Source organism: Phycodurus eques, chromosome 4, assembly GCF_024500275.1.
Source record: "Phycodurus eques isolate BA_2022a chromosome 4, UOR_Pequ_1.1, whole genome shotgun sequence".
NCBI lineage: Eukaryota > Metazoa > Chordata > Actinopteri > Syngnathiformes > Syngnathidae > Phycodurus > Phycodurus eques.
In genome coordinates this window covers 26,225,638-26,253,360 of record NC_084528.1, presented here as the reverse complement: position 1 = coordinate 26,253,360, position 27,723 = coordinate 26,225,638, and the positions used below count along the sequence as shown (strand labels likewise).

The 27,723-nt window shown below is 42.8% G+C and overlaps 1 protein-coding gene across 2 annotated transcripts; it reads left to right on the top strand.

The window, feature by feature from the left end:
• nr4a3 (nuclear receptor subfamily 4, group A, member 3) lies at nucleotides 1–27,468 on the top strand. 2 transcript variants are annotated; one of them, XM_061674865.1, is made up of 8 exons: nucleotides 1–152; nucleotides 1,885–2,058; nucleotides 6,712–7,553; nucleotides 12,537–12,666; nucleotides 14,799–14,962; nucleotides 15,062–15,261; nucleotides 21,316–21,494; nucleotides 25,914–27,468. In XM_061674865.1, exons 3-8 carry the CDS (start codon nucleotides 6,714–6,716, stop codon nucleotides 26,174–26,176), a joined length of 1,776 nt encoding a protein of 591 aa, XP_061530849.1. In that variant the 5' UTR covers nucleotides 1–152; nucleotides 1,885–2,058; nucleotides 6,712–6,713; the 3' UTR covers nucleotides 26,177–27,468. The 2 variants fall into 2 exon arrangements, with proteins under 2 accessions (XP_061530849.1, XP_061530850.1); XM_061674866.1 differs by lacking the exon at nucleotides 1–152 and adding an exon at nucleotides 2,695–2,776.
• The last annotated feature ends 255 nt before the right edge of the window (nucleotides 27,469–27,723 follow it).

Here is a 27,723-nt window from a genome sequence, read left to right as displayed (position 1 = left end):
GAAAGGAAGCAAGAAACTTTTACCTTGTTTTCCCACGTTTTATTTTAATATTTTTTTCATTTTCGACTTTTTGGTGATTATTGCGGATGTGGAAAGGATACGCGATGCGAGCTTGTCATCACAAGTAAAGACGGAACCTCTACAGAAAAGCAGTAAGTAAACTGTTAATGATCAGATTATCAACAAATTACACACACGCATGCCCACTCATGCTATACGTCCATTTATTAGGAGCTAACGTTTTACATGCTCAAGCGGCGTTCCAGACGCTCGCCTCGAGTGCGCGTGAACGTGTTGATAAATCAGACTCGCCGATCCGTGACGAGCCCAATTCAATTGTTTTTATTTTTTTATTTTTCACCACAGATCCTATCCGGTTGTCATGGGAATGAGATGCCTTACAGTGGAAGCCTTACCAAAAAAAATGTGTGGGAATTATTAGTCACTTTAAAATCTTTGTGTGTTTTTTTTTTTTTTTTTTTTTTTTTAATCAATGATCAACATTAACTCTACAGCATCACTTTTAGTGTTCTTTTAAATTCTTCCTGAAAAGTTGTGCCGAAGTGCCACTTCTGCTCTATGTGACACAAGCCCACTCCTGGGTGGCTTTACACTCCCCCTTTTTTTAATGTCTCTGTTTGCTGGAAACACGCCGTGGTCCGACTTTATTGGCGCAAGGGAGGGAGTCCAGCCAGCAACCGGGGGTTTACCGGCGCTCCGGGGTGCGTGTTTTGCGGCTTATGTGCGGCTCTCTTGGTTACCGGTGCGCGTTGAGCCAAGGAAGAGCGCCGCACACACCTCCTCCAAATTGAATTGACTTGAACGCTTACTATATAATGTCATGGAAATAACTCAATATTTATTTCACTTTGGTGATAAGCAAACCCGAATTTATTATCGATTGGATGATCATGTTTGCTGCAGGAATTTCTTTCTGTAAGTGTTATGACAACTTTTGGGCTCAGGAGCCAAATGTTTAATTATATCTGACAAGGTTGTTTTTCACACCCCGAGTGCAACTTGTCTGAAAAGCCACAAGATGTTACGGTGGTTCACTTGAGTTTATTCTGCCTTGTAAAGGGAATACAATGAGTATTTGTTAGGATCCGAGATCTGAGTGAAGGTTGGAGTTCCTCAAAGCAGATGGCAAGGTGTTCCATTGAGGGCATGTGAAAGTATCTCGGCAGTCTGTACTGCAACGTGCCGAGGTTACAGGTCACAAGAGCACGAGGGCACACGTTGACGAGGTGACGTGTGTGACGGAAAGGGGGCGCTCTAAACCTTGAAATCCCCCGTGTGGAGTGGGTTCGGCCGCAGTGAGAGGCAGCCGGAGGCGCACGGTGCACCGGAGCTCCTCGTGCTTCTTCTCCTTCTTGCGCTTCTTCTCCTTGCGTGCGTGCGTGCGTGCGTGCGTGGGCGCGTTGGGTCCTGCCGCCAGCCTCCCCTTCTGGATGAACCCCCAGCGGACCAACACGGTGGTGATCAGAAGCGAGCGCCCGCAGCTTCTTGCACACTCCGCTGCTTTTATAAAAGTCTTCACTTGTCTGGGTTTGTATGGGTCTCTCTCTGTGTGGTCACATTAGGCGTTTTTTTTTTTAAATGCAGACTGAAAGTTTGTGTACACCTGTGCTGAAATTCACACTTTATACTGGTTGCAAATATATTATCATCGGAGCGACACTAGTAAGTGCTTTTTCGGTGACACGCGCAAGTGTCATGTTCATGCCTCTTGATGGAAGGAAAATGTTACACATGGGACTTTAATTCTTCTTCTTCTTCCAAGAAAAAAGTTCAATTCCTAAAGTTTTGGAAATCTATTAATTATGATAGTTACTGTTCCGTTACTGTGGTTCTGACCCAGGCCATCCTCCATCTCTCCTCCAGACACAGGTTCGGAAAAGTGCCCCCAGCCGAGCTCGGAATCCCGCCGATTGGAGCCTTCCTCCGCGAAGCCCGACGAGCTCTGCCCGCTTCAGGAGCACCGCTCCGGCCGCAGCCACGCCACCCCACAGCACGCCCGGACACCCAGCACCATTCAGCGCGAAGCTCTCACGCCAGGTAGCTACAACAGCCAAATTGTGCCCTTCTTTCTTTCTTTCTTTCTTTTTCTTTCTTTCTTTCGTTCTTTCTTTCTTTCTTTCTTTCTTTCTTTCTTTCTTTCTTTCTTTCTTTCTTTCTTTCTTTCGTTCTCCTTTATGAGTGCATGCATGTTTAAAAAAAATATGGGGTGGGGAAGGTCCCAAAAACATCATTTGTAATTTAAAAGGCCCATTTGTTGCTAATTGTCTATTTGTGTGTCTGCATAAATGCCAGCGGTATGCAAGAGTGTGCGCGTGTGTGCCAAGTGCAGACTAATTTGACATTTGACTTCTAAAAAGCCAAATGAGAGAAGTATCATCATATCATATCACATGTGTAAGCATTTACATACAGTGGGTGATATAATAATTTCTAACCGTAGCTATTTCTTCTCGAAGTCACTATATGCTCCATAATTTATCTCATGTTAAAAAAAAAAAAAAAAAAGAGCTCTGTTATCTTTTTATCGCTGATAGCGTGTCTGCTTTTCTGTGTATGTGTAATGCAATTATAACTGCAAACAACACCCCTAAAAATATCACCAAACGTGTATTCCCCCCCCCCCCCTTTTTTTTTTGTATTGATGTGTGCAACCTCCATGTTTTTATTTGTTAGATCTATGGCATTATGACAATGAACAAGCGCACTCAGTTATTGGAACAGCTGCAGTTTGTCCAGTTGAAATGCGCACCACGAGGTTAGAGACTGTCTCCCTTCACCTCGCTGTGTACTGCTGGCCAACTTGTGTGTCTGACTCTGCTTGGGTTGTCTGTCCTCTTGCTTGCACGCACACACTCACACTTGCACACACCCACGCACACACACGTATGTACAAAATTGATATATTGAAAAAGTTCCCAGTTTCCAGTTAGCATTAAGAGAATGATTTATATTTGTTAAATGCCAGTATAATGAGAGAATGATTTTTTTTAGACAAATATATACAGTATATACAGTAGACAATACAGTCATGGCCATGACTGTAACACACTCTGATAGTTGTGTTGCACAGTTGTGTGCACGGGAGTGTGTGTGTTACCAAGGCTCCATGTTGAAGGCCAAACCAGAATGAAGTGGTTTTACTGGTTCTCCTCTTATAAGATGCTGGCGTTTGTTTTTGGCAGGAATGAACGTACACGGTTTTATGTTTACATCCTTAACACCGTACACGCCAGCAGGAATGTAGTATGTGTATTTTCACACACACCGACTGACAGACAGACTCACGCACACACATACACGTGGCCACAAGTCCTCACCTGAGGCGATCGATCCGGTTTGAAGTCAGCCTATAATTGTTTTTGTTTAATGCCGCCTTAATTCCTTCATCTCGAAAGCGATGTGACACAACAGGTGTGACACAGACACACACGCCTACACACGATCCACCTGAGACTTGACCTACTGGAGCGAGACCCATAGTTCTCCACCACTGTGCCATTTTTTTTCCTCTCATGAAAAAAAAACAACAACATCTTGCACAGCATGTCAGGCGGCGTGGATTCAGTTCCCAGTCAGTGACAGTTTGAATGTGAGAGTTAGGGTGTAGTCTGCCTTTCACCCAAAGTCAGCTGAGGTAGGCTCCAGCGCCAGTGACCCGAAACAGGATAGGCAGTATAGAAAACGGATGGATGGATGGAGGGATCTTGCACAGCAGAAGCTTCCACGAGTGTTGCAAAATCTCAGTGAATGTTGGGATAAACATTTTTAATACAGTTGAGCCACTGAAGTTAAACACAGGCCATTCCAGGAAGCTGGTCGAACCCCCATTGGTTTGTAGTCAGACACGATTTTTCCCACATGGAAATAATGGAACACTGAAATCATCAGTTGCCATCATACCTTTATTAACTGCAGGCGATATTTTACGCAACAATTTTCTTAAGACACACCTACAATTAACTGTAGTGACAAAGGAATAATTAAAGAGTGTACAGTTAGCCACATTCGTAGCTTTGATGTGTTTTCTTTTCAATATTGTTGACTTAGCCATATTGTACCGAGCAGCCAGGACAGATAAATGCATGTCGCGTTCTCATTTCATTTCAGAATTCATTTTCAGTACTGTGGTTATCATCATATTTTTGCTCTCGACAGTTTTTGTGTTGGTGGAAAAAATAGCATTAGACGACCCTGTCTCTGGTGCCAGAAACCTTTTAGGTTCACTTACATGAATTCTACTTATGTGCTGAGAATTTTGTGTAATTTTAAAGACATGTTTTTCCTGAAAAAAATTGTCAAACTAAATTTTATGACTTCTTGGTAATCCCTCTTGATAATGTCTTAAAATGTCATCAGGACTATTAGTTGAAGAAATGGGGGAAAACATAAATTCTAGTTATCAAGAAGGACATCCACTATTTTGCTGAATTAATACATGTGTTTATGGGTGTGTGTGTGTGTGTTTGTGTGAGTGTGTGTTTGTGTGAGTCATACTCATGCTTTTCAATGCCGCACAGGAACCCTGCCCTTCAGGAATAATGGTTATTTTCTTATAAAGACGCAAATGTGCCTCTCCGCCCATTTCCGCCATGAGCAACGCTGATGTCGGTCATCGGGCGTCACCGCCTTTCAACTTTGAACTCGATATTTTTTTGTGTCTTTAAATATACCCGTGACCTTTAAATGGCCTTTAAAACCCCCAGTCCGAACATGTGTAAGTGGATGGAAGCATCTGTGCTTTACCCACAGCCGGGCTGATATGTCCCCTATTTGACTGGACAAACACGACGGGGACTATTACGGCACACAGTGCGCATGAGGGTGTCAATGGTAGAGTGGCTGTGTTGACAGTTTACTCTCGCACAAACAGAAACACACACAACCTCACACAGACACGTGGAGGTGTATGACGTAAAGAGGGTTTGATAAGGATATACACTCCATCAGTGGTTCTCAACTGTTGTCAGCGTCCACATTTTCCTATTGTTGCAAAGTCACAACCCACTTTTATTGAAATTAAGAACAATAAAGATTTTTTTCCTCTTTAAAAATAGCCTCTGAAAACATATATACACTATATTATATTTTTAAATGCCGTTTCAAATTAGTTTGCTGTACTGCTCCAGGCATATTGCTCGCCATGATGTCCGCCAGCCAAAGGCTGACGTTGGATGACTTGTTTACACAGTAAACCAGTGGCTAGAGAAAAAGGGAAATAACATTTCTTGTCACTTTCCTATGTTCCGTGTGCGAACATGGTACGACTCTGTTGTGTACCGAAAAAATCAGAATAGGAATATATGTTAAAAAAAAAATAATAATTCTAGCTGTCTGCGGCCCATCCAAAATGGGTCCTCGACCCATTTTTGGGTCCAGTCCCACCAGTTGAGAATCACTCCACTAAACACACAAATCAAGTGCGACTGTGTCCAGCTCAAATCAGAAGGAAGTCATAGCGACTGGCGTCTGCTGCGTTTGGCTGTGCTCTTTTTGTTTGTGTGTGTGTGCGCGCAAGCATACAGCACCACCATGGGGGTTCCATTATTATTTAACGCTATCTGCTTTAGCATCTGACTAACCCATGCACAAAGGTCACAAGCTTGCTCGGGCCTTCCGCAGGGATCTTCTTGAACTTAACTATCTTTTGACGGACAATCAGAGGGAGCCGCTAACATCTATGCTTGGAGACCGGATTAAAGAGATGTGTTCACATTTCTTATTTGAAGTACAGTGAACCCCCGTTTATCGTGGTGGATATGTTCCAGACCCACCTGCAGGTGAAAATCCACGATATGGAGAGACCATACCAAAAGCTTTTTTTTTTTTTTTTTTTTTTTTACCACTCGCACATGCTTTAAACACATTTATATGTATTCAAACACACTTTCTGAAAGTGTGTGGCAACACTCTGCAACGGGACCAAATGCCACTGAACTGAGACATTCATCCATCCATCCATTTTCTGAACCGCTTCTCCTCACAAGGGTCACGGGAGTGCTGGAGCCTATCCCAGCTATCATTGGGCAGGAGGCGGGGTACACCCTGAACTGGTTGCCAGCCAATCGCAGGCCACATATAAACAAACAACCATTCGCACTCACATTCACTTTAGAGTCGACAATTAACCTACCACGCATGTTTTTGGAATGTGGGAGGAAACTGGAGTGCCCGGAGAAAACCCACACAGGCACGGGGAGAACAGGCAAACTCCACACAGGCGGGGCCAGGGATTGAACCCGCATCCTCAGAACTGTGAGGCTGACGCTCTAACCAGTCGGCCACCATGCCCGCCTCTATCAAAATCCATAAAAAAAAAAAAAAAGATTGATTAAAAATCCACGGTATAGCGGTCACGAATGCTGAACCGCGATATAGCGGGGGAACACTGTACAACAATTCCGACAACTGTCTGTTCCAATTGAGCTGTGCATTTTTCTATTGTTAATCCCCAAGTGTGCAATTGTGCATGTATGTCTCACAGCTTTTGGCGTCACTTTGCTGTGCTGCACCAATCCTTGTTAAAGTCCTGCTCCTTTATTCAAACCTGTGATTAACTACCGTGTCACCACATTCTCCACCCGACTAATGAGTCCTAACATTGTATTTGTATTACAGATTTTTAATTATATGTTTTGGGTTCCACATGCTGTGATATTTCCTAACTGTCCACGTGTGCTGTTTCTTCATCAGACATGCCCTGCGTGCAGGCCCAGTATGGGCCCAGCCCCCCAGGCTCTGCCTACTCCGGCCAGTCCTTCGGCTACCAGGGCGACAGCTACGCCTCTGACCTCATGACCGCCGATTACACTAAACTGGACCTGGGCGGCGGGGAGATCTCCGCCGCGGCCGCCACCACCTCACTGCCTAGCTTCAACGTGTTCGTGGAGGGGGGCTACGAGCACAAGTCGTCCTGCCTCTACCAGATGCCCCCGCAGAGGCCCACCATCAAGAAGGAGGAGGAGAGCTACCCGACTGCCCCGCAACTGGAGGCGCTGTCCTCCTCCGCCATGTACTTTAAACAGTCCCCCCCCTCCACGCCCACCACGCCTTCCTTACCCCCACAGCCCGGCACCTCTTTCCTGTGGGAGGAGCACTCCCTGGTCCCTCCGTCGCACCCCCACTCCATGGGCTCCAGCCTGGATGCGGGGTCTCTCAAGTCTCCCCGCTTTCCGCACTTCTACCAGCACTCGCCGCCCCACAGCGGGGGCAGCGTGGGCGGCTACGAGACTCTAGGAGGAGGCCTGGTCCGCACGTCCTCCTCCTCATCCTCCTCGTCATCCTCGGTCTCCCATGCTCACGGGCCGACCCTAGAGCAGCAGTCCATGTACCAGCTGCACCGCGGGCCCGGGGGCGCCAGCCTCGCATTCCGCTCCCTGGCTCTTGGTCCCTGCGGACCCTTACTCGGGGACAGCCTGCCCTCGCCCCCACCACGTGGCCCCCAAGGAGAGGGCACCTGCGCTGTATGCGGGGACAACGCGGCCTGCCAGCACTATGGGGTCCGCACATGTGAAGGCTGCAAAGGCTTCTTCAAGGTAAAACAAAAAACAAAACTCACTCTCACATGTCAGACTACACACACACACAGGTGGAAACAGACATTAGAAGCAAATGATGGAACTACAGAGGTGCCTTGAGGTATGTGTTAATTCGTTCCGTGACTACACTTGACTTTAAACAATCATATCTCAAATCATATTTCCCCATTGAAATTAATGGAAATGCCATTAATCGGTTCCAGCCTGCCCCAAAAAACAAAGAATTTTTTTTGTAATGTGTTTAAAAAAAAATTTTAAAAAAAATAGTACTCTATAATATCTTACTTTATAAAAACATAATATTGGAATGCAAAGAATTAAACACTTTGTCATCTTAACTAATTCATTGCAGCTCCTTCTGGTGTGCACGACTTGGACACTGGGGGTCAGTGTAATAATGCAGACACAAACAAGTCTACGTTCACACTGCAGGCCAATTCTGACTTTTTTGCCCATATGTGACTTTTATCGGATTTTTCCATGTCAATGTGAACAGTACAAATCCGATGTTTTCAAATCCGACCCAGCCTGCAGTCTGGATGCTCAGGTCGCGGCGAGCCGACCTATACGTCATCAAAAGGCGACAAACGTCAGAACTGTACAACAAAACAGACAGTCATGAAAAACAATGGTGGATGAAGAAGAAGAAAAAGCATGCTTTTATTACCTGAACAACATGTGGCCCCATATGTTGTTATCTTGACGCAATGTAATTGCAGTCTTGCATTTTGCCAAGTCAGACACATAGGTGATCATTGTAAACGTAACGCGGCCTACCAGTACTCTGATGTGGGTGGATGCGAGGGCTGCAAAGGCTTCTTCAAGGTAAAAAAAACAACAACAACAAAACAACCAACAAACTCACTTTCATGTGTCACACCAGCAGGTGTACTAGTACTGTACATTCAACCTGAAAATATGACAGTAGTTGGACAAAGGAGCTGTAACCTGTAGCTCATTTAAAGCAATTTTGTTGCATTTGACTTCAGACGCCCCAACCTTGAGCCCTACTCTAAATTGTCTGAGGAGTCATTATGAAAACACAGAACACCCACAGGGGTCGTCGCTCCCGGCAACCAAGTGGCCAAAGTGTGTGCATGGCTTGTGTGTACGTGTTTGTGTGTGTGTGTGTGAGATTTATGTGAGAACACACGCTCTCTCTAAGACAACCAAGAAAAAAATCCCCTCACTTCCACCACCGCCTTAATGCACAGCCACTCCAAATAAAATACAGTGAGCGTATTTTAAAAACGACATTCTCGTCTACACAATAATGTTCCCATCTTAGTTTGTTTTGAATCAGTGTGTGCAAAATTAGACGCAGCGCTTACGATATGAGTCACTTTATAGATTGAGTATAACACATATCCCACGTACCATGTGACCGCAAACAGACACACGCACAGTGCTCTCGTTATGCATCACCAAAAGATGTTGTGTTGTATGGTTTTAGTCATACTTACTTTTACTCTCTAATGTATTCTCTATAAAGTGCCGTGCACCAGACTCTCACTGTGATGCACACCACTACACCACTGCAAACCTCAGTCACAATAATATACATATTGTTAATTTAATACTCCTCTTACACAGTGTTCTGAATTTTAATAGAGCTCTTGTCATGAATGTTATTAAATTGTGACGGTATACCTAAATTAAATTCACTGTAAATTGGCTATACTCAGGATAAAGACGTGTGTTGCAAATCATCTATGTACAAATTATTTGTAATTTACTCAAGATTCATAAAATTGAATATACTCATATAATATAAAGATTATTATTTATTATATTTTCCTGTACTGTTGGTGGCAAGAGAGAGAGAGAGAGCAAATTAAGAGTCAAATCAAGAAGTACAAATGCATGTCTAATTAAATAATGCCTCTAGTTGGTGTAAATGATTATCATTCTTTTCAATTATTTGTTTTTATTTACTAATTAATGAAAGCAGTGTCTGGTATCTGACGGGCCCGGGGGCTGCCTGTCTGCTGCTGTACATCAAGCTTCGTTTCCTCTCCTGCACATTTACTGCAGAAGCCACCCGTCACATTTGTGCGTTTGTACACATGTAGGGACACAGCATTTTTTGACTGCACTTAATTTATTCCCACAATCACATCGGCCAAAACATGCGATTAGTACACATGCTGTTTTCCATATCATCAGGCACACTCTATTATTATAATGGTTTTATTGTCCCGTAAAAAAATGGATTACGATTCAATTATAGCAGAAGAGTTATTTGCATGTTAAATAACTGTTAGTTCATTAGCGCAATTTGAAACAGATTTTCATTGTGAATTAATTTGAGCTCCCAAATAATTTTGCCTTTCTTCTTTTCTTACATTGGCTGAATAATGTGGTCCATTTACAGGGTTCCAGTAATTTGAGTTTTGGAGTTCTATGCCTTTAGATAAACCTGATTTTGTAGAGGCAATGTCCTGTTTTTTTTTTTTTTTTTTTTATTGACTAAATCATGAAAGCATCAATGCTGGGGAAAAATCTCCCTGTACTCAGGTGTTTTGCATACTGGAAACATTCAAATCAGTTCCCAAAAAAAAGCATACACATTAAATTTGCCTGCTATAAATCTGCCGTGCACTAACTTGTACTTGACGGACACAGAGCACCGAGCTCTGATTGCCCCTGATTAAGAAGCAGGGGATGGGAGGCGGGGAGGAAAGTCCCCTAAGGCATTTAATTTAAACCACAGTTATTAGCACATGTTACATGTCAAGAATCTGCCGCTGCAAGCGTCCGTGCTGCTCCCATAGCATGTGTGCTCCTCGTTTGGTAATATGGTCCGTTTAGTTAATCCAACTCAACATTTACCGTGTCTGTTTTCTTGGTTTTTTTTCCCTTAAAGGAAGTCTCTCCCACACAAGAGCCGCACTCGTCTCACTTTCTGATGCTTTTGCAAGTTAAACAATTTAGTCACTTGTTCAGTACAAATACCGTCAAAAGTTCAAAGGCACAACAATTTCTCTTTAAATTTAGAGCAGCCTATGCTACATTCTTGGACTCAATTGACTATTTAATTAGAGTACAAAAAACCAAAAAGACACAACATACACTTATGAAGGGCCGTCAGGAACATACACAATACTGATTTTCTTCCGCTCATATACACAATTGAAATGCTCTTTTTTGCTCTCATGCACCATACTAAGACACACTCACACTAACAACTGAAATCCTTTCACACACCATACTGAAACATGCTGGTACACAATGCTGAAATTCTTTCACAGGCCATACTGAAATGTGCTCATAAACACAACGGACACCTGAATTATGTCCCTAGCGGCCCCTCCTACAAAACTGGGCTGTCTGGCTACCAAGAAGTAGTACTACAGAAATTGGCTTTATTAATTTTATTGCATGAAGGTACATTCATGTAATTTGATCATGTTTGTGTGTGTGTGTGTGTGTGTGTGTGTCCACCTGGACATAAAGTCTAATGGAGGTCAACAATGACACCTCTGCAGAGACGCCATACACACTCCACCCTGCTTTAGTTCGCCAAAAGTCACCACAACAAACACAGACAGACACGCACAAGAATACTCACACACACACACACACACACACACACACACACAGGTGGACACAGACATGAGAAGCAGCATTCACCTATCGGAATTGGGTCCCGAGGTCACCAGAGCACCCACTAATGTCGCCACGCCCACTTCCGCTCCCACCCACGTCGCCATGTAAAAAGGTTACATGATGTCATAAGTCAGACACTTCACATGGGGGATGATGAGGCGCCATGGAAACGGCTCTCATAAGGCATTAGCACCCAATTACACGTCAGTCCGTCAGTTGTGCCACAGCATATGGAATAATTGGTGTGCTAACAATAACCACGGGGGTATGGGCATGGTTTACTTGAGGGGTGCGCTAATTGAACTGAATGGATTTGTTTTAATATGTTAAAGAAGAGTGACGCTTTCCATGTGATCTAATTTGTCTGTTTCACAGTTGGAGTCATACGAAGTCTTTCAAATATTAACTTGATGAAAATAGTCGTGATTATCAAGACAGAGTTGTTTTTGCATACAAACGTTAAAAAGGCAGAGCCACATTTACTATGCACAGGCTGAATCCACGGTGCCAAAATATCAAGTAAAAAACAAAATAAAATCAAAAATCATCTGATTTAAATGCAGATAGATGGGGTAAAAAAAAAAAAAAAAACTTTGATATTTATATTAGTCTAACTATGAAAAGAATGTATCTCCAAATTTTTACTTGAAAAACACTTAAAACTACAATAAACACTTTCCATTGGACAGTGCACATATACAGTATTGCTCATCTTGTGACACCCGCACCTTACTTTCATTATGATATGCATAGGAATTATTTTATATAGAACTGTTTAACCGTAATTTCTGCATGCCCATATCCTTATGCACGGGAGCGCAAAGACAACTACAACCGTTTTTGTTATTGTTGTCTGCACGACAAGTGCACACGGTCCCCACGCGGCCCGTTTCTGATTTCATTTTAATAAGGTCAGTAATAATCGCACGACCCAGCCGAGGAGAAAACAGCTCCCTCGGTGCCCATTGAGAGAGGCCTGACCCGCGAGAACCCCGAGGTGCCACGAGCTGACTCGCAAGCTTCACAAACAATCTGGTCACGCAGCTCCTTCCTTCCTGCCGCCTGTCTCGCGGGAGCCTCCTCAGCACGCCACGTGCGCAGCCGCCATTGTCAGGCCCAGCGCTAATAAAATTGTCCACCCTGCAGGCGACGCTTGTCGGGAAATTAATTTTATCTAATTATACTGATGTCAGCGTCGCCTTTCAGCGCGTAATTAAAAACTGACCTGCGAGCTTCTGCTTTCATTCTTCATCGACGAAGGAGGGGAGGGCTGGAATTGAATTTAACACATCTAATATTTGGTGGTTGATTGTGTTTGGAGGCTGATTATCGGAATGTCTGTTTGGTTTGTTTTCCCTTTTTCTTCTCTAGCGCACCGTTCAGAAGAACGCCAAGTATGTGTGTCTGGCCAGTAAGAACTGTCCTGTGGACAAGAGGAGACGCAACCGCTGCCAGTACTGCCGCTTCCAAAAGTGTCTGAGTGTGGGCATGGTCAAGGAAGGTACGAAGACTCTCAGTAGACCCATGCTAACTATGGTGCACCACAATCATCCACAGCAATGGTTGAGTATCAGAAAATAGGGGTAGAGTCGAAGTATTATCCTGACCAAGTTGGCACAGTAACATATCCCATAGGACAAATAACTGGGATCCGAGGTACACGTGTACCCAAGCTAAAAAAGTAGAATTTTTAAGGGGAAAACCCCAGTCAAAAAGGTAATTGGACCCAAATTTTGAGACTCCAAGGTGACTGTTTGTACATCCTCCAGGGCTAAAAAGCTTAAGAATAATAATGCCACGCAAATAACCATAGCTCCACTGACAATCGCGTCGACTCCCCCAAACGAGATGTCTGTCGTAGTAATGAGACTGACCTGTGAGAGGCAGCCTGGTGCCACAGTACATCCAAGCTGCCGCAAAATACAACAAAGAAGAAGGAGTAGTACAACCCCGATTCCAATGAAGTTGGGACGTTGTGTTAAATATAAATAAAAGCAGAATACAATGATTTGCAAATCATGTTCGACCTATATTTAATTGAATACTTTACAAGGACAAGATATCTAATGTTCAAACTGATAAACTTTATTGTTTTTAGCAAATAATCATTAACTTGGAATTTTATGGCTGCAACACGTTCCAAAAAAGCTCGGACAGGTGGTGGCAAAAAAGACAGAGGAAGTTGGGGAATGCTCATCAAACACCTGTTTGGAACATCCCACAGGTGAACAGGCTAATAGGGAACAGATCTGAAACACTCTTAACACACCCCACACCACAGGATAATCACTCAGTATAATCTTTAGACATCCGACAATCAACAATTGCTGACTTTGTAAGGGAAAGAAAATGCTCAAATAGACCTGCACTGCATCCCGCTTAAGATAATTGAGTGCTGTTAACAACATTCAATGCCCAAAATTAAAGACACAGTCTGGCCAACTTTTTGATAGCAGCAAATTAGTCGAGCCAGAAATGAATTACACTCCCGGCCTTTGCTGCCACACAGAGAAAGTTATTATATGAGTGTCAATAATACTGCTGACCACTCGCTCGTCCCAACAGATTTAGAGAAAAAAAGCACATGAGATTTTAACTGCATCAAGTCGCGTTCTAAATTGAATTTTCTCTGTTGCATTCAGGACGTTATGAGGTTTTTACCACTAACAGTCACTCAAATATCACTTTGCTATTTGTATTATGAATTAAATCAAAAGGAAAAGGACATAAGCTCATCCATTTTCTGTCACAATGTTAAAATAACCTTTTCTCCAGGCTTTTTACATGGAGCAGGTTTAGGACCACATTCTTAGACAGTGAACAGATCCAAGAGATTCCCTCTCATTGATGCCAACCTAGCATATTTATTCTTAAATTTAGCAACTTTTCTGACTCCTCTTGAAACCTTTCCCCAAAAAGCACCTAGCAACAAATTTATCCAGTACTATTTTTTTTAGGAAACATTTGAGCAACTTTTCAAAAGTGACTCAAACGCTAAAAAGGATGCATTTTCCCTCTAAACAACACAAAATGATTTTCTCTGTCACATAATCAGAAAAACACTGGGCATGTCTGCCTAACGGAAAAGTGTGTTGTGAGTTGCTAAATTTATTAAACTTACATGATACGTTTTAATAGTTTAACGACAACAACTAAATTTGAATGAAACAAACCTTTATATTATGTTTACAAATTCAAATGTGCTGATAATTTAAATCGACATTTGAAATATGTTTTTTCACCAAACATTTAGAGAACGTTAGTCTGTGGTTATAAAACATTATCGACATAATGTTCTATATAATTACACAATGACATCACCACGAAATGGCTACCCTTTAGCAACTTCAATGAAGAGAGTGTTCTTTAGCAACATCGCCTGGAAATGAGTTGGCAACACTGGACAGTACCTGTCAACAAGTGTACAGCCCCAACTCACACTGCCACCTGCTGGCTGGTAGCCTCCCGTGTGGGAATGCTGCAGAACATCATCCTTTCAGTCTCGTTTGCACACCCTGGAAAAATACCGATGACAGACTTATCAGCTTGAGGACAGACGTTCTTATGCATGTCGTATAAAAACGGGTTGATACTTCATTGTTCTCGCTCATGTTGACGCTTTGTGCTTCACAGTGGTGCGCACTGATAGCTTGAAGGGTCGTCGTGGCCGTTTGCCCTCCAAACCGAAGAGCCCGCTGCAGACAGAGGCGGCCCCTTCCTCGCCACCCCTCAGCCTGATCTCCACTCTGCTCAGGGCTTATTCCCACTGCACACCCCATGACCTTGACTACAGCCAGGTAGCCGTAGAGTGATACAAATATGTGGGTCCAGTGAGAAGCTCTATGCAGACTCTGACGTATTTTCCCTTTTCTGTGCTATTTCTCTCCATCCCGCAGTTCAGTGCTGCAGACCCTCCGTCCTCCTCCTCAGACGCAGAGCACATCCACCTGTTCTACAGGCTCCTCACCATTTCCATGGAGACCACGCGGTGCTGGGCTGACCGGCTGCCAGGCTTCTCCGAGCTCCAGCGAGACGATCAGAACCTGCTCATAGATTCGGCCTTCCTGGAGCTGTTTGTCTTGCGATTGGCTCACAGGTGAGAAGAAAGGAACATAGCATATAGGAGAAGATGAGAACTTTGCCTAGACGTATCACCTCTGGGTGGAACTGTGGTGGGGTGGAGCCTATCACGGTTGACTGAGGCCCGCCGCACATGGTCGAACACGACTGAACTGGAAAATCGTGAAAAAAATACAGTCGACAACTAACACCTGCACACCAGGCGATTGACACATACACCAACTTGCTGTGAGACAAAAACTATGGCCCCTGGCGTTCTGTTCGTGACACGTTTTGAGGCGCCTGTATTTTTTATTTGTTTAATTGAACCACAAACAACATGGGGTGAATATCAAGGAAAAAGCTGATTGCCCTGGCCGCTGTAACTATATTATAATTATATTATAATAACACAAACGGAGCGTGAAGTAAAGGAATATGTGAATATTTTAGAGGCTCTTGTCAATGAACGCCCCATTCATTGACTACACTTGTTTATTGTGGCAACAGAGACTCTCCACACTTTGCTTTTCAGCTACAGGTACATATGAAATTACAAAAATAGTAAAGAATAATTGGAAAGCACTATGACTATCAGTGTATATATATATATATATATATATATATATATATATATATATATATATATATATATATACACTGATATATATACTGGAATATGTGTTTCCTGGAATTTACAGTATGTGTCAGGAACAGCATGCACTGTCGAGTACAGTACAGCATGTAATTGTGCTGCTGTGTTGGCGTATCTGGAGCTGAGCGGTCAGCCATATGAGGGAATTATGAATGGAGTCGGTGTCTATGACAGCAGCTACGCCCACAGAGTTCCGCTCGTCTGATGTATGACGCACAAGCGGGGTTTGTGTGTGTCTGGTGTGTGTGTGTGTGTGTATGTGTGTGTGTGTAGAATTGACACAATCAAAGCCTCTAAAAGCAGGTCAGCTGAGAAGTTATCGCAGGCAATGCTAAAATTAATTCTTAACTCAGCTGACTTACAATAAAAAAAAAAGAGTCTTAACTTCATGTACGGCTGCTTGGTGCCATTAGGACTCCCCGAGGCCATCTTGAGCCTCAGGATCGCCTGGGGTTACCACTCTGCTCTAGCAAGGCATGCGGCTGGTTAAATTTATGGCGAGGAGGGGGCTCGGCCTACAAGCTCATCCTTTTGTCCCGGCTGTTGTCTAGGGACAAAAACCAACACAGTCAGACACACTTACTCACCCAAAGACACACACACACACACACACAGACATCGATGATGTACAACTTTGTTCTCCTGCACCCTGCTACGTCCAGGTGCAGGGTGGGTAGAAGATGGGTGGTGGCATCACAGTTCCAGCAGGAGGGGAAGGCTCAGGCTGGGACTGTGAATCACCCCAAACACGGGACTCATGGCAACACACACACAACACACACACACACACACACACATGCTCTCAGTGCAGAACACATATGGCACTGTGAGATCTTTGCCATGCAGCCCCTATTAACCAGTGATGCTGCGTTGACCCCGCGTTGAACTCAGATGCCTCCCAGGCTCCCCTCGTCCGAGCGTATGTCTGCGTGTTCGTCAGAGTGCGTGTCAGTGTGTGCACAGTGTGTGTGCGTTCGAGTAAATTTACTCCACCGTTAGCGAATAAGGACCCCCGTCACCCAACAGTCTCTGTGGTTATCGGTGGGTTGCCATGGCGACAGCGTCACCCGGGGTGAGCGGAATGTGTGGCAGAAATCCAGCCGTATATAACGTGGATGTGGACTCTCTGTGCTTTAGCACATGAGCATCCTTAGATACATGCGTCACATCCGAGCGTTGGTTGAAATCCGCTTTAACGTGCTACAAATTGTCACTTTTTCCTAATAATGCCTTTCATTTGATTAACCTAATGTTTGACATCACAGATTCCAGGTTCTTTGGAAGGTTTTTAATTCAACCATGCTGCTTGGAGTTATAATTTGATCATTCTGATTACAGGCAACAGTGAAAGAGGAATTGGTTAAAATATGTGATGGTTAACAAATGTATCAGGCATGCACCCAATGTAAACGTTATGCCACATTGTCCCTAAATTAACAGCATTAATGATTAACAATATATATTATATATTGTTTGTTTGTGTTTAATACACCAGTATGTAGAAGCTCTTTACCCAAATTGATAGAGTGGTGCTTTGACATACAAGTTTGATTGGTTCCGTGAGGATGTTCATATGTGAAAACACTCGTATCGCAAATCACGTTCCCTGTTGAAATAAATGAAAATGCAATTAATCCATTCCAGCCCTCCGAAACACAAAAATGTGTTTACCTTAAAACAATGGCTGACCTCTAAAGAAAAGTGCCCGCTAACACTGCTCAAAGGAAAAGTTTACACTCTGAACTTAAGAACAGAGATGTCAAAAAGTGACATCACTCAAAAATGGCAGTACCAATTGTGGCTGTAAACATCAATTAAATAAACAATCAATTTATATTTACGGGTGATACTAGATTAGCATTTATCACAACCGACCAAAAATGATCAGGTCTGTTGTATAGTAATTTCCAGAACAATCGACCCTAATCGATTCCAGGTTATCAACATTTCATCATTTGTTTTTAATTGCATTTGTGTGAATGCTAAAGAGTAACTTATTCAACTGATTCAAACCAAAATGCTCAGCTCTTTTGTCTCAAATTAGACAATTTTTTTAGTATTCCACATTTTCCATGACAACATTCCCGTATCACTGCAGACATTTTAGACATTTACCTCCATCCACATTTCTCAACCGATTCAAACTATTCAAACTTTTCTCATTATAATATTCTTTACCATTTTAATCTTCCAAGTGTAATATTATATCTTTCAACATTTCAATGAATCCGATGGCATTTCAGTTCAGCATCAGCTTTAAAGCAAACACATGCAATTTCTACAGAAATTGCACTCTGTAGTTTCACATTTTACTTTTTTAAATATTTATTTCATTTTAAATTATACAGCAATACAGCAATAGAATTATAAATTATACAGCAATACAGCAATAGAATCAGTGTAGGTGGCCAATGGGCTAGATAGAGAGATTCGTCTGTATGCAAGCGATGTACAGTTTGTCCTGTACGGTATATTACTAATAGTAATATTGATAAGTGTATTAGTGTTATGGTGGAGCAACTAAAAGGAAGACTAAGAAACAAGTTAGTGAGATAACAGTAAACAACAGTATGAATGTGAAAAAAGAGGGGTGGAGAGCTAGGCATTATGGGAAATCCCCTGACAGTTGAGGCCTGAAGCGGTATAACAAATGAATGATTCAAGTTTTATCATCAAGGAAATCTATGGACGTCATTGTATTTGTGAAGGGCACAATAAAAACATTATCTTATTATTGTCGTTTCAGGGGAAATTCAGTATCTTACTTTCAAAAATGTAGTCCACCGTGAAGTACGGGAAAGATCAGAGGAGATTCCAGTCTTCTTCCCCCTTATTCTAGTTGAAGCTGTTTTCCAAGCATGTACTGTATCTTAGCTCATTTTACCTGCGTCTTCCATCTGTCTTCCCTTTGTTTTGGGATCTACTTATGAAGGCAACTAATAAGAGGGGAGCATGCTGTTTAGTCGGGCACTCATAAAGAGCGCTTTATAGCCCTCACTTATGCACATGCTCTCGCTCTCCCGCTCCCTCTTGGTTCGGTGTCGTGAGTAACTGAAGGGAGCCTTTTCATTTTCTCATTAAGACATATTTCCATTGCACGCAGCGGTCGAAGCACTTTAAAGTCATACCCGTTTAAGCTCCTTATCCCAGGCAATCGTTCCCACATTCCCAAAGATGCGAGAATGTTTCAAAATGCAATCATTTGGAAAACGCAATCTCAATCAGCTGCATGCAGGTTTTTGATGTTTGTCCAAATTGTGTGCGAATGCATATGGTGCCAACTTCAAGAATTGTGCTTTGCTCCAACTCGAGAGGGATCTAAATGGAAGGAACATTGTATGTTGAACAGAAGGCGCATAGAGAAATAGGGGTTAGCACACCTGCCTCACGGTTCTGAGGGTCTGGTTTTGAATCTTGTGTGTGAATTTGTGTGGAGGTTGAATGTTCTTCCCATGCTTGTGTGGGTTTTCTACACGTAGTCTGGCTTACTCCCACATAAAAAAAAAACATGCATGCTAGGTTCATTGAAGACTAAATCATTGCATGAGGGCCACATCATTTTACGTTGCCCGCTGAAGGAAATACAGTGTCTACTGCATGTTTCTTGCTACATACCGTATTTTCACGGCCATAAGGTGCACCGTAGTAAAAGGCGCAGTCTCAGTTATGGTGTCTATTTCTGTATTTAACACGTTACATAAGGCGCACCGTATTATTGGGCGCAGGCATGGTAAAACATACGCTATCTTAAAACATACGGTAGCATGCATGCATGCATGCTAAAACAATGTTTTGAAAAAGGCAAGCGGCAAAAGGCAAAACTGAGTTCGGTTGTACTTTATTGAAGTATTTAACAATGTACTCATGTTATTTTTTGATCAATCCTCATCCACAAATCCATCAAAGTCCTCATCTTCTGTATCCTGAAATGAACAGCTGGGCAAGTTGTCCGTCATTCTCAGAGTCAGTCTCGTTGCCGTGTGGCTCCTCAGAAATGATGCCGGCTTTTACGAACGCTCGAACAACAGTGCAAGCAGACACGTTAGCCCAAGCATCCACAATCCATTCACAAATTGTGGCGTAACTTGCCCGGCGCTGCCTCCTAGTCTTAGTAAAGCTGTGTTCGCCATCTGTCATCCATCGCTCCCACGTCGCTCGCAACTTCACTTTGAACGCGCTGTTTACACTGTTGTCCAGCGCCTCTCGGAATGATGGCAAGCTCCGAGTTATTGCACTCAGTCGAATGGTGACTGAAGAGACGCTTCTCCCGGCTGTTCTTTGCTCATTAATCCATTGCTAGAGTTGGTCTTCCAACTCGGGCAACCTCGCCTTGTTTCCGCGTAAACTCAGCTTCCTCTTCTTGACTTGGCGAAGCTCATTTTCTTGGTTCCTCCATTTGCGAACCATGGATTCGTTGATCTTGAATTCTCTCGCGGCTGCTCAATTTGCATGTTCCTCCGCGTAACTGATAGCTTGCAGTTTAAACTTTGCTTCGTAAGCGGATCTCTTCGTAGGTGCCATTTTCGGGGGTCCTTAGCCAAACCGATGTTGTTTTGCACAATGCACACCCCGGCGCTACATACCGACTAGGGGCGTGCCTTTAGCGTCCTCCTTCACGCGCACCCTTCCCCCTTTAACGGCCGCATGCTGTCCTCAGCCACGTCCGCTTTTCCTCTGTATAAGCAGCGTGTCGGCAGGAAATGCTCCCAGTCAGTCAAGCGGCGCGCTCATCACACAACAACATTTATAGATTTTGGAACCCGGAGCACACATAAGGCGCGCCGCATTATAAGACACTCCGTCCATTTTGGAGAACATTTAAGACTTTTAAGTGCGCCTTATGGTCGTGAAAATGCGGCAGATTTGTCCTTTTCATGTTGGGAAAAAGATGTCTCCACCAAAATTGGAATTTTTCTTTACTATAACCAGTTTTACAAGTTATATTGACCAAGTCCCTTATCAACAAAAATTGGACAATAGTTGCATACTAAAATATTTGTTGGCCATTTTCCATGACTTCTGATTACAAATTCAATGCATGGTTAAATATATACATATAACAACAATCAAATACTGGGGGAGTTGTGTTCGTGTAATAATAGTTGATAATAAATTTGTATAGTTTTCAATCATAACGGCCCTGTGAGGGAAATCATAACTACAATATGGCCCACGACGCAAACAAGTTTGACTTCTTTGCTCTAAATTGCTCCTAAGTGTGTTCGTGAGTGTGAATGCTTGTTTGTCTATATGTGCCTTGCAGTTGACCAGTGACCAGTCCAGGGTTTACACCACCTCTCGCTCAAAGTCAGCTGTGATAGGCTCCAGCTCATCCATCACTCTAATGAAGACAAGTGCGACAAAAAATGGATGGATGTTGGAAAAAAAAAAATCCTTAAGCTAACCAGCTGTTATTTTTTCTTGCTGTTTTTTCAGGTCAATGCTGTCAGAGGACAAACTAGTGTTCTGTAATGGTTTGGTGCTGCACAGGTTCCAGTGCCTTCGCGGCTTTGGAGAGTGGCTGGACTCCATTCGGGACTTCTCCACCCATCTCCAGGGCGTAAACCTGGATGCCTCCGCCTTCGCCTGCCTGGCCGCGCTCGTGCTGCTCACAGGTAAAAACATACAAAGGGCATAAAATGATCATGCCATGCATTTGTATTAGGGATGGGCGAGTCCCAATACCAGGTATCGGTATCCAGCTGATATCGGCCTTATTTTAAGGTATCGGGTACTCGTGAAGGCTGCCGATACTACCCACCAATATTTAAGGCTAAAACATTATGGCGAAGGATGGAGTTCGTTTGTGTGTTCGGCTGACTCAATGTGACAGCGATCAGGTGGACACATCCCCTCGAAGACACACACACACACACACACATACATGCACGCGCACACACATGCGCGAGCGCGTTGTCACAGATTTCTGCCAAACAAGAACCTGATACCCCTAAGCACCTGCTGCACCTGCCTGACACCTGCTGCTCTAATCAATGTGCATGTGTCAAGCATGCAGCAGAGAGAATGCACGTGCATGACTGGGCCAAAGAGAAGCAGGAAATGTGTTGTCACTAGGCTTAAAACATTTTTCACTCGTGAAAATCAATGATTAAGACTTAATTACTAAAAAAGTAGTTTCTAGAATGAGGGAACAACTGAATAAGCACAAAACAAATTACAACCTGATCATATTCCTCTTTCACAGTGCATATGAACATGTTAAATTGGATTCTCTATGTTAAATCAGGATCAATTGCAGATGAAACTTTGTCTAACATTATATCTCCCGACCCTGACTAATGCTGTGCAAAGGTCTAAGGTCATGACTTGTTTTGTTGGTTTTAATTACCTTTTTCAGAAGCTGAGTTTCACAAACACTAAATAGTAGCACATATAAAACATTTATAAAATAATAAGTAACCAACGTTTAAACCAGGGATGGACAACCTATTGTGCTCAAGGTGCACATTTGCATTTAAGGATTCAAGTATTCAAGGAGTTTAATTGTCATACCAACACGCGTTTACAAATGATATGGCAGATTATTTGATACCCAAGGTCCCACATTAGCTCAATAGGTCGCAAGACTTGTAAAATAGAAATTGAATAAGAACATAAGATACAATAAGACAAGATAAAAGAGATAAAAATTCTTATTTGCAGTTGTGAATGTGTGCAAAGCTCCAAATGCAGCAAAGATTTGGATGCAGGGAAAATACAAATGCCAGAGGCTTGAATTGCACATAATATTTACACGATACTTCCACGGTCCTTGCACTTGAAGAGAATAAAGTGTCCTGAGGTCGGGCTGACAGAGCACAAAATGTAGAAGTTAAAATGCGCATGTAAAATATGTTAGTTTATATTAGTAATAAAATAATAATTCATACACATTTTGTAATGTGATTTTTCCAATTAATTGTATTAAAATGAATTGAGCAATTAATTAATAAAATTAAATAAAAAGATGACTGTAAATGTGAAATTCTTTATTTTACTAGTATATTTTTTTATATTTAATAACAATAAATACTGTACGTCACCAAACAATTTAATGAGAAAATAAATGAATAAAAAACAAAGACATACACACATTTTAATTAAACAATTGTTGGGAAAAAAGGTTAGTTGGAGGTCTGCATGCTACTGACTTGACATTGTAGTTGTATATGGTTATTAAATCATTGTTAAAACAACAAATGTAATGGTGGCCTATCACTCTAACAGATTGCGGGCACTGTGGGTAGACATGTTGAACATGATCTACTATGATTGCGATCTTTTACTAAGAACCTAAACAGTGGGCACAAAATTGCATGTGCACTCCTTCCAACCGACTGCCCACGCTGTTGGCAACAGGTGCAAAAGAGATGAGGACCGCCGTATTTAAAGGACGGTTTTGGTACAGCACTGCAAGCGCAAATTGATGTTTGAAGTGATGAAATTGGAAGTGTTAGTGGGAGAGAAACAAACAGACTGCTGAATTACAGAAAGCCAGAAACCGCATAAAAGCCATTTTTGTTCAACTCACCCCGAGTGCGTGGAAATTGAATTCGTGGAACATTACGTTTAAAACTTCGGACAGCATACCCGGAAAACTGCTCTGGGAGATTTACAGATTTACAGGACTGTGAATCACCCCAAAACTGTATTGCTGATCATTTTTGTTCCCTAGTGGAAAGGTTCTCTCCACCTCCTCTCCATCAGCCTTTGTAAGTTGTCTTAGGTTTGATAAATTGCATTGGGCTTGCAAAATTCAATTGCAAAATTCATCTATTTATATATATTCCACCCTGCGATTGACTGGTGACCAGTTCAGGGTGTATCCCGCCTCTCGCCCGTAAGATAGCTGGGAAAGGCTCCAGCACGCCCGCGACCCTAGTGAGGAAAAGCATTCCAGAAAAGGGATGGATGGATGCATTTATTCCTCCCACACCATGCAAAATTAACTGTGTGGCAATTTAGCATGTTTGGAAGTCACATTCCTGGGTTCAAACTCCACAGAAGAAGACCTAAACCGGATTTGAACTCAAAACTTCAGAACTGTGAGGCAGGCGTGCTAACAACATACTGGCCCGACTCAAATATAGTGAAGGAAAAATCTATTATTTGAATATATTCACGCAAATACTGTATCACAAGATCATCTAATTCTGTAAATAAACATGTGACACGTGAAATCCTCCCCTCGGTGCCAACTTTATTTACCTCCAGCCCCCCGGCCCTCCTTCACATCCTCTGTCTAAAGCCCCCAACACAAGCTCCTATCTCTGGGGGAGCACTTAACTCTGCGCCTCATCGACCAGCCCACCACGGAGCTCCGCTCTACGCTGGCGTCTCAGCGCCACCTCGGCAAAGCGCACAAGCACACTGCCAGAGCAACCAGGCCATCGACCAATTCAGAGTGGCCTGTGTAGAAAGGCAGCCATCGATTACCCCCCGCCCAACTCCACTGCTACACACACACACCTCCACTACAGGAGCTGGCGCACATAGAGACAAGGGGGGAGTGAGTGCGTAGGTCTGAAAGGGACGTTGAAAGGAGGGCTGGAGAGACTCGACAAACAAAAGAGCCATATAAACAAACAATAAATAAGCTTCACATAATGGATATCTCAAAGTGGTGTGAGCCACGGCCTCCCTGCAGCACCCATGTCTATGTCTGCGTGTATGTGTGTGTGTGTGTGTGTGTATTGGGGGCGGTGGACACCCTGTGCTCTGCAGAATGAGTTAGTGTCACATTAAGCTCGGTTTGGGTGCCACTGGAGTTGCTATGGGCACTGGTTTGTGTGTGTGTTTGTGTGTGCGCGTGAGTTTTTCTAATCTAATTTGGCTGCTCACAGGGCCGAATAATCAGCTAATTGTTGAGCACTTTTGTCTTAGTCAATGTCTTGAATTGCAGGGAGCATTTGTGTGCCAGCAAGTGTTTGCATATCTGTCCTTTTGGTGTGTGTGTGTGTGTGTTTGCGTGTGTGTGTGTTTGTGTGTGTGTGTGTGCGTGTGTTTACACAGTGTGCAGGGGGCTTATTAGGTTAGGCTGTGTATTGATCTGTAGTGAGTGAGACAGGTTAAAGCCTGTTAAGAACTTGAGCCATAGAGGCTAATGAGGTGCAATTCAATATAAAAGAAGATGTAGCAATTGCTCTTTCAGCTGAATGAGCTGATTGGGCTTGCAAATGGACGGAGCATGGACAGTATATTTACAGAAACTTTCTATTAGAATGTATTTTGTAAGTATAGTATAGAAATACCTATTAATAGGATTTGCCTTGAAATACTTATACAAGCTACCACACATACAAATATATGTTTTTTCTATGAGAATAAATAGAAGCAAATGTAATCATTTCCAGAAAATGGCCATGGGAAGTTTATCAGTTTCAGAAGGTTTGACAGTTTCCATGGGAATCAAATAACTGGGAATTGTGGGTAGTTTATATTGACTCTAACCCTAAACAAAATAGAAAGAATGTTGGGTTTTTTCATCACAGGACAAAAATGAGAAACATTGAGTTGAGCAAGTTAGGCAGTTTCTATGGGAATTGATGAGAATACACCTGAAACGTGGGCTACTCTATAAACTTCATTTCCCAAGACTTTCCGTTTGAAGTTTATCTGAGAATTTTTGGACAACTTGGACACTCCCTTGGGAAATATAGACAATTAACTGGCAATTATGTGTGATTTATAAAAACTATAGCATACACAAACATTTTAGAGAAAGTGTTGTTGCTGGCAAAGTAATATAATTTCTAGAGAATTTTCCATTGAAGTTTTATCTGAGGAAATGTGGACATATTTGGCAGTTGATACAGGAATTGACTTAGAATTTGGGCTAATTCTTTCCTACTGTATCATATAAAAACATATTGACCAGCATAGAAACAAATAAAAACAATTAAATTACAACTTAAAATTAAACTCACCATTAGGCTGAATGCAACTGTTGCAATTAATGTCTGTTCCACACAGTTTTGTAAGATGGGAAGTCCTGCGCTGTTTAATTCATTCTTCTCCTATCGTCTCCTTCACAGAGCAAGTTCCGGGCCTGAAGGAGTCCAAGCGAGTGGAGGAGCTGCAGAACAAAGTGATTTGTTGTCTCAAAGACCACCTGGGCTGCGGCCCCTCTTCGTCGTCGTCTAAGGCGGCGCCCGCCCTGAGTCGTATTCTGGGTTTAAGGGCAGAGCTGCGCTCCCAGAGGACACAGGGCCTACAGCGCATCTTCTACCTGAAGCTGGAGGACCTTGTGCCACCTCCGCCCTTGATTGACAGGTTCCTGGACACTCTGCCTTACTGATGGCAAAGGATGGAGTTCAGAGAGGAAAAAAAAAATACATCACGTCCAGTTTGAGGACAATGACAGACTCACTTTGCTGTGATGCCAACAGGACAACCACATGACAACTCACTCCAATGGACCACCAACTCACTAGACACTTTTTACAAGTGTTTAAAAAAATAATAAGAAGAAGATTTTTTTTAATTTGCTTCGCCACTTCTGTTTTTCACATGGAGGCTGAGATGCATGATGGAGGATGGAGATTTTTGCCCTCTGGAAAGACAAAAACAAGAAAGAAAGAAAGATAAAGTCCTGTTTCTGTGTATACTGTTTATCCAGTGTGCTGAATTCACTGGTAGGGAGAGTAGACATCATTGACAACACAAATGTAGGTGATGCACTCTGTCCAAAAAGATCAAATCATAAATGTGCAAAAACTCAAGACACGATATTTCAATAACATAGTAGTGAGTTCTCGATTGATTCCAAGTGCAATTTTTTTCACTGCTTTCTCATCACATAAGAAAGCGACGCATAAAGAACAGTTAAATTGTCAAACTCTAAATTATTTGAATGCAAAGACATGTCCTATATTGTCAAAAGAGCTGAGAAAGTACGAGCGAAATCTGGCTTTTGAGGAGAAACTGTGCACTAATGATTACCGACTGCTCACTCAGACTTGAATTGCTCATTTTTTTTGTGCATATTTTACTCATACGGAAATGATAGGAGCCCAAAATGGGCTTTTGAAGCACTTACGGCCTGCAAAGGACTGGAAGCACAGACACACACCCGGCCTGCTCTCCCCACTGAGAGGAGAGGACAGGGAAGGAGGGTGCTCGACAGATAGATCCACGGGAGAAACATTCCGCAGTCTTTTTTAATTTCTCTAGTGGCAGTGTGAGCGCGTGCAAGACAATGGTTGGATGCTGTCTTAATGGGTGTGTGTGTATGCGTGTGTGTTCACGCATAAGAGAAGCCAGCATCTTATGCATGGTGTGTTTTTAGGCTGTCAAAAACCAGCTCGCCTCGTGTGTTTGTGTGTCTCGCCCCACACCCACCCACTCACGGCAGCAGTGATATTACGAGAAAAAAAAGAGCAAATTCTATAGATATATAAATATATAAATATACAAAAACTAATATTTTGAAGTGTTTTTAGCTTTTTTCAAATATTGTGGTACGACTTGTGCATTGTTTTCAAAGAAGAGAAACAAAAAACGTAAAAAGTTGCTGTTTTCTTTCAATGTCCTTTGGTTTGAGTTTCCTGTTCAATAATTTCTTTCTCTTTGGTTCACTGGATTTTCTGTTCAGCACTTTGAAATCATAAACTAGTTCTGATTATTCTGCCTCCTGTCTTCTTTTATTTTCCACCCATCCCATCCATAAGTTTTCTATACTGCATATCCTCACTGGGTTCGCGGGGGAGCTGACTTTGGGCGAGAGTCGTCAATTAACCTAAGGCCTATCGTTCAAAAAAACTTACTTTTCGCCCCACATTGGTATTGGTATGACTTGGTGGCGCATCGCCGGCTACTGGACGGCGACTGGCCGCCTGGATCTCA

What these genes read in the sequence shown, in the direction of transcription:
- nr4a3 (XM_061674866.1), top strand. Translation starts at nt 2,707, where the DNA reads ATGACAATGAACAAGCGCACTCAGTTATTGGAACAGCTGCAGTTTGTC. An exon ending in GTCTTGCGATTGGCTCACAG is followed by an intron (nt 15,262 to 21,315) that starts GTGAGAAGAAAG and finishes CTGTTTTTTCAG; the next exon opens with GTCAATGCTGTCAGAGGACA. An exon ending in CGCGCTCGTGCTGCTCACAG is followed by an intron (nt 21,495 to 25,913) that starts GTAAAAACATAC and finishes TCTCCTTCACAG; the next exon opens with AGCAAGTTCCGGGCCTGAAG.